The sequence below is a fragment of the Charadrius vociferus genome, unplaced genomic scaffold (genome assembly GCF_000708025.1).
Source record: "Charadrius vociferus isolate BGI_N301 unplaced genomic scaffold, ASM70802v2 scaffold34, whole genome shotgun sequence".
NCBI classification, from domain to species: domain Eukaryota; kingdom Metazoa; phylum Chordata; class Aves; order Charadriiformes; family Charadriidae; genus Charadrius; species Charadrius vociferus.
Window position 1 is genome coordinate 2,140,804 of NW_009647989.1, and position 17,048 is coordinate 2,157,851.

The window sequence follows — 17,048 nt, forward strand, 5'->3', positions numbered from 1 at the left end:
TATTTGGGGGTTAAATGTCTGGCAGTGAACTTGTTTCATCTTTTCCAGATTCCTTGGAGTAGCCCATGAATGACATGCTGAAAACCAAGGTGTTGACCAATGTATGTTGATATGGCAGTTCTGGAAAATAACCTTGTGTTAAGGCTTCTGTAAAGCACTACCAGACCCTGGAAGCAGACTCTAGTATTAAAGGAAAAGTTGGCTTTACATGATTTGTGCTGGTTTTGTAAGCTCCTTTTGGCTGAGCTGTTTAGGGAAGAAGCTGAAAGTGGATGCTCATAATAATCAGATGATTGTTCTGAGAAAAGTTAATAGCAAGAGCTCCCCGAGGAGGTAAGGAGGCTCAGTAGCGTGGCACTCATCAACATGGGTAGGTAGCAACACAGTGCTGTGTGTGGGCATCAGAAATGGCTTTGGTGAATGAAGTGGGCAGAGCCCTACAATCTCTGCTGAGTGTAAGGCAGGAACTGAGCATCTCTTCTCAGCACCCTGCTCCCAGGTAGGAGGTCCTGCTGCATCTACAGCACGCTGCGAGTATTAATTTCCTTCTCACATTGGGAACTGGCTCTGTTTGCACCGGATAAGAACCTAGCTTTTAAAAAAACCAAAAGTGACAAAACAAACTAAAAATTACTATGGTATTGCTATGGTAACAAACATCTAGAAATGCAGGCAGATCTCTGTATCAACTGCAGGCTTTATAGCCTGTGCCCTGGTGGTTGCAGATGCCATCAGAGACAGAAATGATGCTGTAAAGGGAAAACAGCAGCAGGTTTATGATACCTTGGGATCTTTCCAAATATGAGATCTACTGCTCCCTCTGAGGCAGGCTAGGAGTAAGCTGTTGGTATGCATCTGTCATGGCCTGTTTGCTACCCACCCAGGCAGCGAGAGATGAGGGGCCAAATGCACTTCACAGCACTGTTATGGCTGAGCTGAAATGACCAATAACGGGATCGGCGTTGGAGTATCTTGCAGTTTGAGTTTAAAAACACCTTGGCCTCTCATTGGATTTTGGAGGGGCTTTGACTAGCTGTAGAAGATACACTGTATGCAGAATGAATTTATCAAATGATAAATTCATGTTGAATGTTCCGCTGGAACATTCAACATCGGGCCTGGGAGAAAGCAAAGGGAGCTCAGATTCTTCCCTGGCATGGTGTTTAGTTGTGTCTCCGGTGGTTCTCGGTTTTGCTTTTTTTTTATTCTTGTTTCCCATTTTCACTCTGTTATGGGCAGTGTTAAAATCAGTGAAGGAGAGGAGTGCTAGCAGCAGAGTGCTTGGAGTTTCTGGCTGAGATGGAACAGGTTCTTCCAAAGCACCCCTAAAGCTGACTGTCATTTCTGGCTTCAAATTAGTGGAAGCTACTGAGTGTGAGATATCACTGGTGACCTGATCTGGATCCTTTTGGCGTGCCACTTGTTTCTGTTCTACTTTGCATGTGATTGCAGGGAAGCAAGGGAAGAACTCCAGGGAGCTCAGTCTCCTGCGCCAGGGCACATGGTGGAATGTAGTTGTGCGCAGTCATGCCAATTAGTGCTGGTAGTGGATGTGCATGGTCAGCTTTGCGCTGACACTTGTAATTCAGGACTGCCTTCTGTGCTGAATGCTTGACTCTATGACTTTAAATATGCCTTTTAATATTGGTTTGGGGTGGAGGCAGCAAGGGAAAGAGCTGGATGAAGTAATATATATATTGACAGACAGCGAAGTGCCCTTCAACTAAGGTAGATAAAGTCCTGAAGGATGTGCTCCTGTAAAAGTTTGGCATGTCTCTTATCAGTGGTTTCAGAAAGCCAGAGCAACTCATGTTGCTTAAACTTATGTTAGTTACGAAGAAAGATTGAAGAATCCAGCCCTGGCAATTGGCTGGATCCTGAGTGGTGGATGTTACTCAGTTGGCATGAGAGCTGCTGTGTCTCACGCCCTGTGGCTGCAGAGGTCTCAGTGGGAGCTGCCTTTGTGCTAAGCAAAAATAAGATTTGAACCGTTAAATGCATTTTATTCAGTAGCAGGTGCTGCTCTGCTGAAGAGTTTTGTTCTTCACTGATGTTCTTCATTGATGTGTTGCTGGTCAGCCTTCCTTCAGCAGTGGCAGGGACAGGCTGCCACTATACGGGATGTGTGGGTGAATACACTGCCTGGGTGCTGTCGCTCCGTAGTCCTGCCATGTTCAGAGTCATTATATAGAATACCTTTTACATCCAACCAGCTACCATAAGAAATGCTTATTCCAGACAGCGTAATGCAGAGTTACAGGTTAACTCCTCTTTTGCACCCACCTTTTGTCGTTTCAGAGTAGGCTTCCCACATCTTGTTCCCTCTCTAACAGTTCTTTCATGTTTTTTGATGGTTGCTTTTCTAGGTGGGGTTTTTTGTGTTTTTTTTAAGTTTATTTTGTGATATCTTTGGTGATGTCTGTCCCCACGCTTGCAACCACAGCTCTGCTTTTGGTTTTATGACTTTACACCTACTTTGAACAAACCTGTCAGCACATTTCCTTTGTTCGTGTTTGTTCATCTCCGTGTTCTCTTCTTGAGCCAGAAATGCTAAAACCCAACAGGAGCCAGCCAGAAATGTGAAGAATGTCTCAACATCTTTTTCTGTTTGGGAGAAAATGAATTGCATTACAGACTCCATGTCTCTAACAAGCTGTATTGCATTTAACCTTCACCTCGCCACCACAACCTGCAGCTAGAAATTTATACATTATTTGTCTTCTGGGTAATGAAGGCCATTTAACAATGTCTTGCCATTTTCCAGGGCAAATAAAGATTTGGAAGAAGGGGAAGTTCAGTGTGTTAAACAGATGAATTTTTCCAATAGATCAAAATAAAATGATGAGTGTGAACCACCGAAAGGTAGTGGAAAACTGGGGCCTGGGTAAGTGCTGTGTGTGTTTGTTTCTCACTGTTTATATTTTTGTTGTAGCTGAAATCCTGTCCTGCTGATGTCACTGGGAATTTTGCCACTGGATTTCACTAGTAATTTACAGCATACTTAGATTTTTACATTGTGTTCTTCTGAACACAAACAATGTCTCTGTGCTTCATGCCACTCTCTGCGAGAGGAGCAAGCAGAGCTCATCCTCGTGAGCAACCCTGTGGTTTTCATGGATCTGTGACAGGACTGAATGTGTCTGGGTTTTATTTTTCAGTCATATTTAGGAAAGCTGCTGAAGGTCCAGACAAGATTCTTTGACCATCACAGCACCCGTGGCTTTTTGGAGCTGTGCTTTGGTGACATAAATCTGTGTGCTGAAAAATGCACCTGCCCGGTGCTCCTGGGCAATGGGATGTTTCGGGCTGTTCCACTGCCCAAAAATATGAATGGAGTTTACTCAGTCCTACTGGTTATGCTCTGCTGTCATACTTTCGAAGAAGAGAAATTTTTTTTAAAAAAAAGGCATCCATTAGATCTTGAGAAGATCTGTCTTCCTTGACAGCATTGGTTATACTCACACAACGCTCCTCTGGGAAGCAAAAGGTTAGGGGCACAACCCCAGCTATCAGAAATGGACACCCACATTTCTCGTATGACACTTGCATGAACTTTTTGTTTTAAAACTTGCTGGCAGAGTGAAAACTGCTAAGCTGGTGGCTGGGTTGTGAGCCAGTCAGCCGTGGTGGGGGGAGGCTGTCAGGAGTGCAGTCTGTACGCAGTGTGAGGAAAGTGGGACCGAACTGCAGGGCTCTGGGAGCTTTCTGAAAATGAGATTTGGGCAAAAACTCACTAGTTGAATATGTGGAGAAAAATGACAGACATATCTTTTAACAAATGAACTCAAAACCAGCAGCTCCTCAGACCTGCCTGCTCAAACAGGCCAGATTTGATTTAGCCAGGACAAAAACCAGCTGTAGTACCCTAAGGTTTCTGTAATGGCGTTGTTGCTGACCACAAACATTACTTGATTTGAAAATCAAGTTTTGTGTCCTTCATCTTCACCTTTGGGGTTCTGAATTTCTAGGTATCCCCCTTTTTCTCTTCTGCAACTCTGAAGGCAAAAAAAACCATGCTTTCAAAAGAAAAGCTGTGAGTTCTCCCAACAATACAACCCAGGAGCTGCATCTTTACAAGATGAGACTTGCAGCGGAACTGGGAGCACTGTATGTGTGGAGTCAGATGATGGTTGCCCTTTGTATTGGATAGGGATTGGCGGAGTAATGGATTTTAAGGATCCTTGCTGGCCATTGCAATCATTGACTTTATTTTGCCACAGTTTGCACCTGCAGAATGAGATGAGCGTCCGTGTGAGGAACCGTGACACTTTGTGCGTGGGGAGAGCTGTGTTTCTGTGAGCTGTGGTTTTGGCCATACCTGTCCTGAGTGTATTTCAGGACTGTCAGATGTGTGTGTTTTTGTGATGCCTGCTTCAATGGCTCTGCTCTTCCTTATATGCCCAGCTCTTTCTTGGTTGACAGTGATTAAACTGGCAGAGCAGAGAGGCTGTTGAGGAGGCCGCTATTAATAATGTGATTGAAGCCTAGAATGACAGAGACCTGCATAGCATAACATGGTTTTTCTTCCGTATTTGACAGGGCATATGTGAGCCCATTTCATGATTCTTCATTGGTTTGCACCATCCTTGATTAAATTTGCTATTGGGGAGGTGAATTTTAATGCCTTTGCAAATGGAGACCCAAGCAGAAAGCAGAGCGCGGCTCTGAGGGTCTTGGCAGTTCAAATTGATTGCTGGGTCCTGGAACTGGAGCAATGCAGTAACTGAAAAATTAATCAATTAAAATGGAATATCATTTGGCTTCTAAACAAAATGCCAACAGCCTGATATTCTCAAATCTTCACTGACAAATAGACAATGAGTTTTTCCACTATTAGAAGACAATGTTGCGTGCCGCAGAGCTGAATGCATGGCAGAGGACATATCTGAGTGACCAAGGTCTTGTGCAGAAGGACTCATTTTTGTAATAAATCATGGATGCATGTGCACCATCGCCATTGTCACTACAGAAAGAGTACCAGTACAGTCCCTGGGGATAGATGTCATGGCTTCAAACCTCCGAAATACAAGTCTGCATTGTGAGCTGAAGGTCATTCTTGAACTTCTCTAAGAAACTAGGTCATGATTCAATGGCAGCATGAGGAGTTATATTAAGTCACTTTGTTAAGTGCCAGTTTGGTTGTTGGTTTACAGACAAGTTGCATTTTCATACTGGGCCTGGCTAGCTCCCAACCAATGAGTCCTGCCAAGAGTCTTTCTGTGTGGTGTTCAGAAGCTAATGTGAGGAAGAGCTGCATGAAGCATCGTGGTAAATTACCTGACTCATCAAGGTCATGTATTGCCCAGGTGTTATTTTGTGGGAAGATAAGCTCCATCCAGGATCTGGAACTGTGGGCCAACCTCCAGGAGCAGTGTGGTACCCCAGCTGGCACAAAGGCAGGAGTATGGCTCCCTGAGGCCACCCTGCCACCCGGCTTGGTCTGCGGGATGTGCCATGGTGTTTCCTACTTGTGGGGTGCAGCTATCAGTGAGACGGGCTGTAACAGGATCTATCTGGTGATTAACATGGGGAGAGAGGAGAGAGTTAGTGTGGAATTGGATAATATTCAAAATCATGACTGCTTGAGCAAGACCCACTAACCAAAACAGGTGAGGGAAAAATCTTCCCTTGCTAGAAGATGGGGAGAAATTCCCACCTCCTGCTGTGGGGCTGGGGTTGTCCATGCTGGCGGTATGAAATGTCCCCTTGTCTTCTTGGCTCAGCTGTGCACATGCACAGTATTTCTGCAGTGTGAATGTTGGCTAGTTGCAAAATCACGCTATTTTATTCTTAATCTTCTAATCTCTGTTAAAAGCTCTAACTCTTGAGGATGAATGATTAAAAAGGTATTTCAGCTTCCTTTCTCTAGCCTTAGAAAAAAGACCTGACAGCGTGATCTTGAAGGCAAAGAAAATGAGCCCCAAGCTTAATATAATTAAATATTTTAATGCTTTGGGTGAGCAGTGCCCGGTCCTCAGTGCTAGCTGACCTCTGCTCATCTCTTAGGTAACAAGTTCACTGCTGACTACGTTAGCAGCTTATGAGGTCTAAAGTTGCTTTCTTCTCTGCGAAAAAATCTGTGGCGGCATCTGTCACTTTAGACAGTTGTGATTCACTGGGAGGAAAAGGCTGAATGTAGGTCACTCGAGTTCAAAGGGAATAGATTAGTGCATCGGCACAGGAGGCACATACACACATAGTGCAGACAGAGTAGGTGGGGGAGTGGGCAGAGACATGATTTATGTGACTGATGTGTTTAATGAAGACCTAGGCCACCCTCAGCTGAACTGTCTTATTGGCTTCATAGGTGCTACCAGGTAATCATGAGGGTATCATCGGTCTTGATACAGAATGCTATGTCAATCTGTCTTGATACAGATGCTATAAATCAGTGTTTGGGTAATATCTAAATGGCCACTGAGCATCTAACACTTCGAAGACAGGTAACAAAACATCGTGCCTTTTACTTCTTAATTTTAATAATTCAAAATCACTTGGAAAACAGGGACATTCCTTACATATTTAAAAGTTTAGAAAGACTGGGATATTTTTCCAGAAGAAAAAGTGCAGCTTCCTGTGGTACCTTTTTATTTGCTCTGAGGGACCTCAAAACACACCTTTACAAACTGTGTATGTATAATCTTTAGCAGAACAGTACTCCTGTATACAGTGAGTAACCTAGATGGCTTTTGCTAAGGAGGTTTGCTATGTGACACTGAACAGATGTCTGAATGCAGACAGCTTCATGTCCACGTGACCGTTGTTTCTCTGTACAAAACCTTCATTTCCAGAGGGACTATATCCCAGCTACGCATTGGGATCTCTTTCTGGCAGTGCTGCTGTTCTGGTGGGGGTGCCAGCATGAACTGCCTAGTCCCTTATGTATTCAAAGGGCATGCTGTCATGTCTGTCTTCTCCCTGACATTAGATGTTGTCATGGATATTTATGGGTAGAGGGAGGTATGCTTGGAAAACAAGTGCTGTTTCAGGGAAAAACTTCCCCACAGTCCTCACACTACTCTCTCATGCTGGTGCTCAGTAATTTTGAAGACCATCCCCTCACTATTTTTCAGTGTTTTCTCCACATTATTTTTCTCCTGGAGAGAAATATAAAAGCATAAAGGTTTCTGTCAGCAAAAATGGCCATGTTCGTGTCACTTTTGCCAAATAGGGAAAAAATGGCAGGGAATGAGATGAAGATCAAATGAACATAGAAGCAGATGTATGTGTGTCTGGACATGTGGGTGTTTATACAAAATCAATATATGTGAATGTCATAAATATATTTGAAAAAATTATAATATAATTTTTCAGTTTTGCATAATGGGCATCTGTGTGCCTTGGACTTAAGACTGAGGGAAGAAAGAGGCCTTGGCAACTGCTTCACCTCATCTGGGGTCTGGTTTTCCAGGGTTCTGAGCAGGCTCATTTCCTTAGAGCTGTTTGGAAGAGAGTGCCCTCGGGCATCTATCTTTGAAGCCCTTTTGGCTTCCACTGCTTTGCTTTATTCAACACTTCTAAAACCAAAAGACTAGAAGGATGCCCGAGGGCATCATGTTCCCTCCCTCAAGTTATGGGCTATGTCTTCCTGCCTCAGGGCAGCTGGGCCAGAAAACATTGCACATCCAGCCCTTGCTAACCATTGAAGGTCTCTTCAGGATTACATAGCTGAGCCAAAGATGGACATACTTTATAGAAGTTATCGTTTGCTATATTTTATACCTATATACCATATATCTGTCTTGGCCAGCAGTCGTAGAGTATGATAACTGATAGTATCATGTGCCTGTCACATGTGAGGTTGTATAATAAATTCCAGCTTCTCAGGTTATCATTCTACGATGAATAAACATCAGGACTGTATTCAGAGGGGAATCCAAGTTGGCATGATTTATGCATGGACTGCTAATCTACGTGGGGGCGGAGACGGGTTAGTTCATGCTGAAGCCAGTTCCTGCATGTGGAAGTGACTTGTTTGCATGCAGTGTGATGCTGAGCTCAGATAACCATCGTGGTGGAGAGTACAGTACCCCACACTCTTTAGGGCTGCTGTCTGCAAAATGAAAGACTGATGTATGCTGTAGTGCTGGTGTTTGTGCACTGTGTGTTACTTTTAGCTGTCGTCCAGTTGTCAGCCCATGCTCCTTTGCATACCTTTGGGACCTGGGCAAAGTGATCCAGATGTTCTTCCTGGAAGGATCTCTCCCTTCTGTAGACAAGGACATGCAGGATCATGAAATACCACAAGAGGGATGCTTCTCCACAGAGTCACTAAAGAGATGTCTAAGTAGGATCATTGGGCAGAGGCCATGTGGCTGCCTCAGAAGCAAGATTGTGAGTTCTTAGACATGAAAGCAAGGAGTTGGCACCATGGTAGGACAGACAACACGTTTCCATATGCTGATAAGTTGGATGAGGGTAGTGGTGTGTGAAGCTATGAGGGAAAAAACGCTTGTGATGGACAGAGGTAGTAACTTAGTTGCTCCTGGGGTTTTTTTGCTGCTCTGCCTGTAAACTTCCTTTGCACTGTTTTCCTCTCTTGTGTTGCCTACTTTCTTCTCCAAAACTGGCCAGAAGACCAGCTTGTCAAACCATGGCAAGGCTGCTTGAAAGGCAGTGGCCAAGCCTTGTCTATCAACACACTGTTATGACCTGTAAGTCTGCAACATCCTGTTTGTAAACTCTTCACACTAACAACCCATGTCTGCTGGTGACAGACATCACAGGAGAGAGTGTGATGTTCACCTCATCCAGGCTGTAGGCAGTAACATGGAAAAACACTGTGCCATCTTCTGTGTCTCTTAGAGGAGGCTCTGAAAGTAGCATCCAAAAATTGATGGGTGTGGGGAGAACATGGCTGTGGAAACCAAACACGGAAAAATAATTGCTTCTACTTTCTTGCTTTATACAGGATTTCTACCTTTTCAGGCCAGATGCTTGAGGACACTTTCCTTGTCAACAGCTCACTGTCTGGCAAAACTATGAGGGAAGAAGAAAAGAACAAGATAGAAAATGTTTGGTGGAATCCCATGACTTCCTAGCCATGAGGCAGGGATGGAGAGAAAGGGTTTCTCAGGGCTAAAACAGAAGAGAACAGAGATGCAGTCTTACAGAGATGGCAGAGGACTGCCTCTGCATGTACAGAAGAGTACATGGAAAAGAGTAGGGAGGTGGAGAAGCACCTTGAGCAAGCAGCAAGCCCCAGGAGACTTTCCATGCTTCTCACTCCCACCATCCCTTGGCGACTACAGCTCTGTCACAGGGCCTGGAGGCAACCATGGCCCCTTCTCAGAGGGCATTGAAAATAGATAACCTCTTCTGGGGGCTCACCACTGGTTTCTCCAGCCCAATTTGGAACTGGCAGCAGGCCTCAAGATCGTCCAGTGCTGATGGCAGTAGAAAAATCTCTTGAGACCAATTAGCTGTGGTGGGAGCTGATCAATTCGAGTTGCTTTACTGCTTGCATTTTGTTACTCCAGGCCACAAACAAAACATTTGAATCGGTCTCTGAGCTCCTCTGTCAGCACTTGCACTTCTTAAAGAACAGAGATGGTTCTATTTAACTGTGGTAATTTTTATTAACATTTCATAACAGAAGTTCCATAAGAGCATGGTTCCTAAACCACATTTAAAATGCTTTACACAGTTAAACAAAGCATGAATAAAATAGGCCCTGTGCTGTCAGGCACAGACTTCTTTCTTAAAGTATTTTGAGCTATTTTTCAGAGAAGTATAAGGCCTATTTCATGAGACATAGCAAGAGCCATGCACACTGGGATTCCTAATCCCAACTGGAAATGCAACACACCTTCTAAAACAAATGCCCTTGGCAACAGGCGTTCAAGAGAGTATCTTGCAGGTTCAGCCCATCAAGAGTAGCTTGCTCCCTGGGCAAGCAGGTTCTCCTGGGAATTTCTTGGGAGTTGCTGCAGCTCTCAGTCCTTCCCTGTCTGTTCTCTGTGCCATTCGTAGCCCATCCATGTGTCAGCCATATGGGTTACGGACCTGAACAGCACCTGCCCATGTAGCATCCCCAAGCACTGCTGTGCGCTTGCCCCAGCATCTGATTGCTGGTGGTGGAGCTGTGCTGTCCTCTCTGGGTCTTGTCTTCAGGTCACTGGGACAGCATATGGAGCAAGCGGAGTGAGGCCATGGAGAAAAATTTTGCACCGTGCGGGCCCCAGCAGCTCCGCTGTGGTTTACAGAGGTGACTTGGCCCTGGCCTTTGCTCTGAGGGAAAAGGATTTACTCAGCCAGCAAGGTTGTATCTCAACCCAATGGGTCGAAGCTCGCATTAAACCGGTTCAGAGAGGCAGCCTCTGCTGAGGGGGGTTGGACAGGCAAGGCTGGTGGGAGAGAGATGCTGACAGGGTTGGGGGTCATGGCAGTGGCAGTATGTGAGGCTGTGGCAGTGGGATAAATCGAAGGGGTGCCTCAAGAGGGAGGAAGGTTTGGTGGGGTTGTTATTCCCTGGCTTGCTTTGTGTCCGTATTCATCAGTTAGACCTTCCTGGTCAGTTAGTTCTTCCAGAGAAGGACACTTACTGGGGATGGCTTGTCACTGATGCTTTTCTGTCCTGGGATTTGACAGAGCTTCCACAATCATGAAAATTAGCTTAAAACAAAAGAGAAGCATGGCAGCCCCCTGCTCCATTTGTTGTACTCGTGCTAAAAAATTGTAAGAAAGATATGCAAGAGCTGCAAAGTATATGTCCTGTCATATAAAACTGCTCTTGGACTAACTTCGCAGTAACTGTGAAATGATTAATTGCACTTACCTTTGAGAGTTCTGCGTACCTTACTCTAGTTAAGTAATGATTCCTCATGACCCCTGGGGTATGGTTATCCTTTTTGCATTTGGCCAAGCCTGCTGTTACAAAAAAAATATCTGGGGACCCTGAGGTCCCTAGCTGCTCTGGTTTTAGTGGCTGTTTGAACGATGTTGGAGCTGGAGTGCCTGTGTCTGGTGGCAGATAGTGATAACGCACGGAGGTGAGTGGCACATTACAGTCTTGGTATTTTACAAGTGATCAGGCCTAGAGGAACATCACTGTGCTAGTTGAGAAATGAGCCTCTCAAGTTTTCATAGATGTGCATGGCATTAATTCCTTTCCCTTAATCCCTTGCTTACAAAGTTGATTTCATGACTTGAATAGTTTCTGGTCTCGTGAACTGTGTCAAAACACAAATAAGAGCGTACTTTCAACAGCAGAAGAGCAACTCGGTCCATTCTGTTACTGAAAGGGAAAAGCATGTGTGAAAACGAGAAATGGCAAAATGAGATTAGAAGGTTTACAGTATTTCCTGAAATTTTGGTATGTGAATTGTGTTGGAGGTCTCAGCGGTGTTTGGGACAAACCTTAATTTGTGGAAACTGCTTTGCTAATCCCTAGTCTAGACACTCACATTTCCAGTGCCTATTCATCGTTATTTCTGCTTTCATCTAGCAAATTTTTTTTGGTCTATCACAGAGCATCAGTCAGAAGGAACTGGGCTCTTCTGCTCCCATAACTCCCACTTGTTCCAGCCTCAAGCATGGGGTTACTGCACGTGTAGGTACATAGAGAGCTTACAGGTATGAACTGTCCTGTTGATGTGGTTAGCTCTGCTCTCAGCTGTACATACCATGCCTTTAATATACCCAGAGCTCATATGTGCTTATGTGGACTTCTTCCTGAAGTGAGAGGTCTTAGTGTGAAGGGAGAGGAAAGAGGGGGTGGAAGTCAGTCCGCCCTCCTTAGAGTATTTGGCAGGGGACTGACTACTATTTTACAGAGAACCTGTGCTGTTCCTGTAAAGTATGTTTTCAATTAACAGTGAAAAAATGTCCTTTTCAAAGGACATTTATCAAGCATCTATATTCTAGGAACAGAATCTGATAAAGCAAGTCGGTCCTTAAAGATAAGCTTTATATTTGCTTTGCTAGGCTTGTTTGTAGCTGTCTGGGCTCCACTCAGGATGGTGTTTGCTCTCTTCTCTTTATTGGGCTTCGCTATTGTGTGCTTTGTAATGAGTTGTAATATCTAGGGCTTTTTGAATACCACTGGATCCAGAACAAAACCCCAAGACCTGCTCTCACCATAGACCCTCTGCTCTGACAGTGAACAGCTGGTGATTCTGCTCTGACAATCAGTTTTACCCATTCTGCATTAATTTCATCTAGACTATTATTTCTCCAGCTTGCTAATGACGAAGTCTTACAAGCCCCTATCAGAAACCTTACCAAAGTCATGATGTATCTATCTACTGCTTCTCTACACCCTTAAGACTGATTACTCCATCACAGGAGAAAATTAGGTTGGTCTGACATGATGCGGTCTTGACAAATCTCAGTTGGCTCCTATTTATTACCTTGTTATCTTCTCAGTGCTCACAAATGAGTTGTTTGATTACTTGTTGATTACCTGTTGATTAGCTGTCTGGAAGCTGAAGCTAGGCCCTCTGAGCTATGGTGCCCCGAATCCTCCCTTTTCCCCATTTGAAGAGATACTGGCTGAGATAAAAATGAGACATGTTCTTAACTGACAGTTAACACCCAGTGCTCTTTTACCACTTTTTAAATTTGAATTTGATGTGTAAGTAAGGTGAGAACCAAGATGTTCTTAACTGACAGTTAACGCCCAGTGCTCTTTTACTACTTTTTAAATTTGATGTGTAAGTAAGGTGAGAACCATAGTATCTAGAGGAATTACCCCTAATAGTTCAAGTTAAGGTGTGTCATGGCTCTGAGGACACTAATGGGCCTTCCTGTCCCCGTTCACTCCCTGGGGCTCCCTCTACCCTGCCAATGGCCCAGGACCCCTTGTCAGCCCCATGGGGATTCCCTCCACCCTCTCCATGGCCCAGGACCCCAGGTGCTGTCATCCCCTGCCCCTGTGATGCTGCAGCAGGGCTGGTCTCCAGCTCGCCATAGCCCTGCCCTGCCTGGCCATGAGCCCTGCCAAGGTGGACTCATGGCCTGACAGATCGCCAGAGAGGTGCCTGCTGCCCAGGGCTGGGCCTGCCCCGGTGCCCCCCCGGCTGTGTCGCTCCTAGCTGGATGGTGGAATGGTCCTTGGCTGCCAGGCCCGTTCTTGTATGGTAAGAAAGGGAAATCTGAGCGTCAGGCTGACCTTGGCTGTATTGGGCATAATTTTATGGACCACCTTAATATTTCTTCTCTGTTCATTCATCTTCTCTCCAAATGGAATAGTCCTAACCTCTAATTTCTCTTCATCCTTCTTCCAGCTTCTTTCCAGAGACTGGTTTGACAAAACTTGTGCTCTGGCCACGGCTGCTGAGCTGTCACTGATTTTGTATAACAGTGTTCATGGTGGTTTCAGTTTTCTCTGTCCCATTTGCAGTGCACTCGATTTGCTGTATTACCCATCTCAGCGGACCAAGTGCAGGGTTTCTCTGAGCTGTCCATGGGGACGCTCAGATCTGTAACCCGTGTGGTCACGGTTCATTTGAAATCCATCAATGTGCATGAGTAGCTCAATTTGTTTCTTCTAATGTTCATTATCTTGCACTTGTCTACGCTGAATTTCATTTGCCAACTGTCTGGTTCTCCCAGGGCTGTCTGCACTGCAGGGTAGCCTTTCTCGGAGAAAGATGTAGAGATTTTTGTTCTTCTGAGCACTCTCCTGCTTAAGGAATTTGCTGTGGTGCTGGGTTTCTTGAGTTGTTTCCCACCTCACTAAGATGGTTCAACGAAAATGCTGTGTGATACCGGGGACCAGTCCCTGGTCTCTTGCCCTCTGAAACTCCTAAAAAGAGCCATATAATGGAGGGAGGAACGTGATCAAGCCTAGTATTAGAGGGTGTCCAGACTGTTTTACACAGAAGGTTCTCAAGATCTGGGGATTGTTCAGTGCTTTGGATGAGATGTGAATGTGCCAGAATCTGCCTTTCCCAGCAGTTTTAGGGAGCTCCAACACTCCTTCATACAAAGCTGGAGCCATTTTATGGCTTCTTCATGATTCGGTATATCAAATGTCTCCATAGGCAATTTGTTAAACTACTTTTATTATGTAAACAATCCTGATTGCTTTATTAGCTAATATTTTACAGTTTCTAGGAACCAAAATCTCGTATCTAAGAGTTCAGCATGGGCTAGAACTATGCCTGTCCTCCCTCACAGTGGCCCTAGTGAATGGTCTTTGGGTGCCAGCATTGTGCTGATTCTGTGGCCTAGGAAAGCTAGAGGAAAATTAGGAGAGGAAAGGGATGGCCCAAGTGTTTTTGCTCTTGTATGGGACTGGGGACAGTTACATGCAGCTTCCAACTTTATCAGGGCATTCTGTGAGACTGGGCAAAGCTGGACAAGGCACGGTAGGCGACCTGTTAAATCAGCTGCCTCTGTGTTTGGATGCAATAGCGATTGCTGAAAGGCCGAAACTGTTTTTCCTCAAAATACTGTGTTTCAGCCACATTGGCTGGAGGCTGCTCTCAAACCCGTGTTGCCTGGAAGAGTTTCCAAATTCCTGCAGTCTCACACGTTCTGCGTAACAAGTGCTAAAGGGAATTTGGCTCTGCCTAGTGCTATCAGGAACAGCAGCTTTTGTCCCAAGCTCAGCCAGTAAGAATAGCGAGGGCCTGCAGTTTTCCTCGGAGAAGGCAGTTCTGGCACCATATCTGTGAGGGTTTCCTGCTTTCATTTCCAAACTCTTTATCTGTCCTGCCTTCCCCTATACCTGAACCACTTCCAGATGCGTGGCAAACAACCTGCCTTAGCGTACATGTGTCTGAACTTATTACCTGTGTCTCAACATGAGTTGGCTGCTCGCCCTGATGCTCTGATGCTTGTCTCTGCTCTAGATGACAAGGGCTCCCCAAGGAGAGAAGAACAGCCGGAGGGGTTTTGATGAAAAGGCTTACTTGTCCTCAAAGCTGCTGAAGGCTGGAGAAGACCCTTACCGCCAGCATGCTTTTAATCAGCTAGAGAGCGACAAACTCAGCAGCGATCGGCCCATTCGGGACACCAGGCATTACAGGTACTGTGCAGCCCTTGCTCCAAGCCATGGCTGCTGCTTGGTGTGGGGAGTCAATTGCCCTTCTGTGCTGTTCTGCAGCATTGACAAAGGACAGTTTGGGTTTTTCTTCGCTAGCATTGGTCCATTACTTCACTGTATTTCATAGTTAATCTGGAAAGGTCTCAAATGCGCAGAGACCCTTGAGTAATTCTGCCCCAGCTTGTTGCTTTTCTAGCGTCTCTTCTTGCAGGTCCAGGCATCATCTTTTTGTTCCAGCGCAGCCCCTCCATTGCAGCTCAAATTGCTCATCTGACTGTTGGTTTTTGTGCAACTCCCCTCACACTCATGGCTTCTCTCAGCAACCCTCTGTCCTGGCTGTTGCAGCCTTGCTTTACTCTGGTATTCCTCACCTGCTGCCCTGGCTGCCTGAAGCTGGTTTCGTGCCTTCTTTCCGGCCTGAGCATTATGGTTTGGATGAAGGCTGCTGGGGTGGGGATGAAATGCACATGTGATTATAGTCAATATTTCATGGCTTGCAAAGTGCTCATCATTCTATCTTTGTTTCAGTGGGGGTGAATTTATTCTGCCAACTAAACTCATCTTTAAATTGCTGATAGTACTCAGATAACTATTTTGTAGTTTCTGGAGTACAAAAAGATAATGTTGTACCTTGAAAACTGTAGGTTTGATAGTGATAGGATAGTGCAAACCAGCAGAAAAAATAGAAGGAAACTAACCACATCTGAAATGCTTGTCTGCCTGGGCTGGTACCTAGACCCTACTTAGGGTTTCAAAGCAACACTTCACAGCTAGTGGGAATGGGAAACAAGGCATCTAACTTGATTGAAACTGTGAAAGAGATGTCAGGAGACATGGAGCTTTGTGAGGCTGCCAGCACTGACAGCCATCAGGGTGCTTTGTGAATGAAAGCAGTTGGGATCTTGGTTGTGAGATGAAAGTCCTGTGCTCCTCTTCCCCAGTGTAGTACTCTGGACTGGCTTCCTAGTGACTCAGAGGGAGTGGTGCCATGTCCTGAGTTACTGACAAGTCCCCCTGCCATGCAGAATTGCTGTTTTCTGTTAATCTGCTGTCATGTTCTGGCCTTAAAACAGCTCACTTCAAAGGTGAATTTTTGTTTGTTTTGATCTGTGGTAGCATGCAGAGCATGCTTTTTGTGAAAAGCCTCATCTCTGCACTTCAGTCTGAAAAACAACATATATGTGATTCCCTGGAAATGTATGGCCATTTCAGCCCCAGCTTTGCAAGGATTCCCTTCAGCAACGGGGAGTCTGAAGCAAGTATAATCAGAACAGATAAACCTATTTCCATGCTCCTTCCCTTTGCAGAGGTGACAGTTTGGGAATGAGGGAGCTGTGTTTGAGTACCTTCTCTTGTAACTATATTGAAGTGGTTGCTGGGATGACAACTTGGGATGAGGACTTATTTCAGCTGATACAAGTTAGGCTGTGGTTTGAGGAGAGCCCATCCTTGTGTCACAAGTGGACCTGGCTCCCTCTTTAAGGAATAAGGGGTCAATAGGTCACTAACATGTCACTTTGTCTTCAGACACTCAAGCAGAGCTTGGACAAACTTGACTCTGCATCGTACAAGCTCCTTCTGACCTAGCACTTACTGTTTTTTTCATCCAAAGCAGAGAGGGCCAACTTTCAAGCACAAACTTTGTCCTTGTCCTCTGCGATGCTGTAATAATGCTGATATCTTGGGAAGACTTCCCCAAATAACACATACACCGATCTCTGCTGCTTTTCCACTTCCTGATGCCTTAATACATTTTACATGCATTACATCATGGAGTTATTTTGAGACAATAATAAACGTAGTATGTCTCCTGTCTGGGCTCAGGTTTTCCACTTTAGTCTTTATCAAGGTTTCTTTATATGTTTGAAAATTGCTGTAAGAAGCTGCTGTCCCCTTAATAAAATATTGCAATGAGAAAGTCGTAACTTGATAGGATTGAATGTGATGATAAAAACAGTAACAGTTTAGTAACAGCTGTAAAAGAACAGTAAGTAAATGTGGAAGAACAAGTGGTGGCTGTAAGAACTAAATTGTATTCCATCCCAGGATGGATCCA

The 17,048-nt window shown here is 45.0% G+C and overlaps 1 protein-coding gene across 1 annotated transcript in view; it reads left to right on the forward strand.

Moving 5' to 3' along the window:
- Window positions 1-14,798: 14,798 nt before the first annotated feature.
- Window positions 14,799-17,048, forward strand: part of GALNT16 (polypeptide N-acetylgalactosaminyltransferase 16) — a 39,404-nt gene continuing 37,154 nt past the window's right edge. Inside the window, exon 1 of the mRNA XM_009883494.1 lies at window positions 14,799-14,974. Coding sequence (XP_009881796.1) covers window positions 14,799-14,974 — 176 coding nt within the window. The remainder of the gene's footprint in view (window positions 14,975-17,048) is intronic.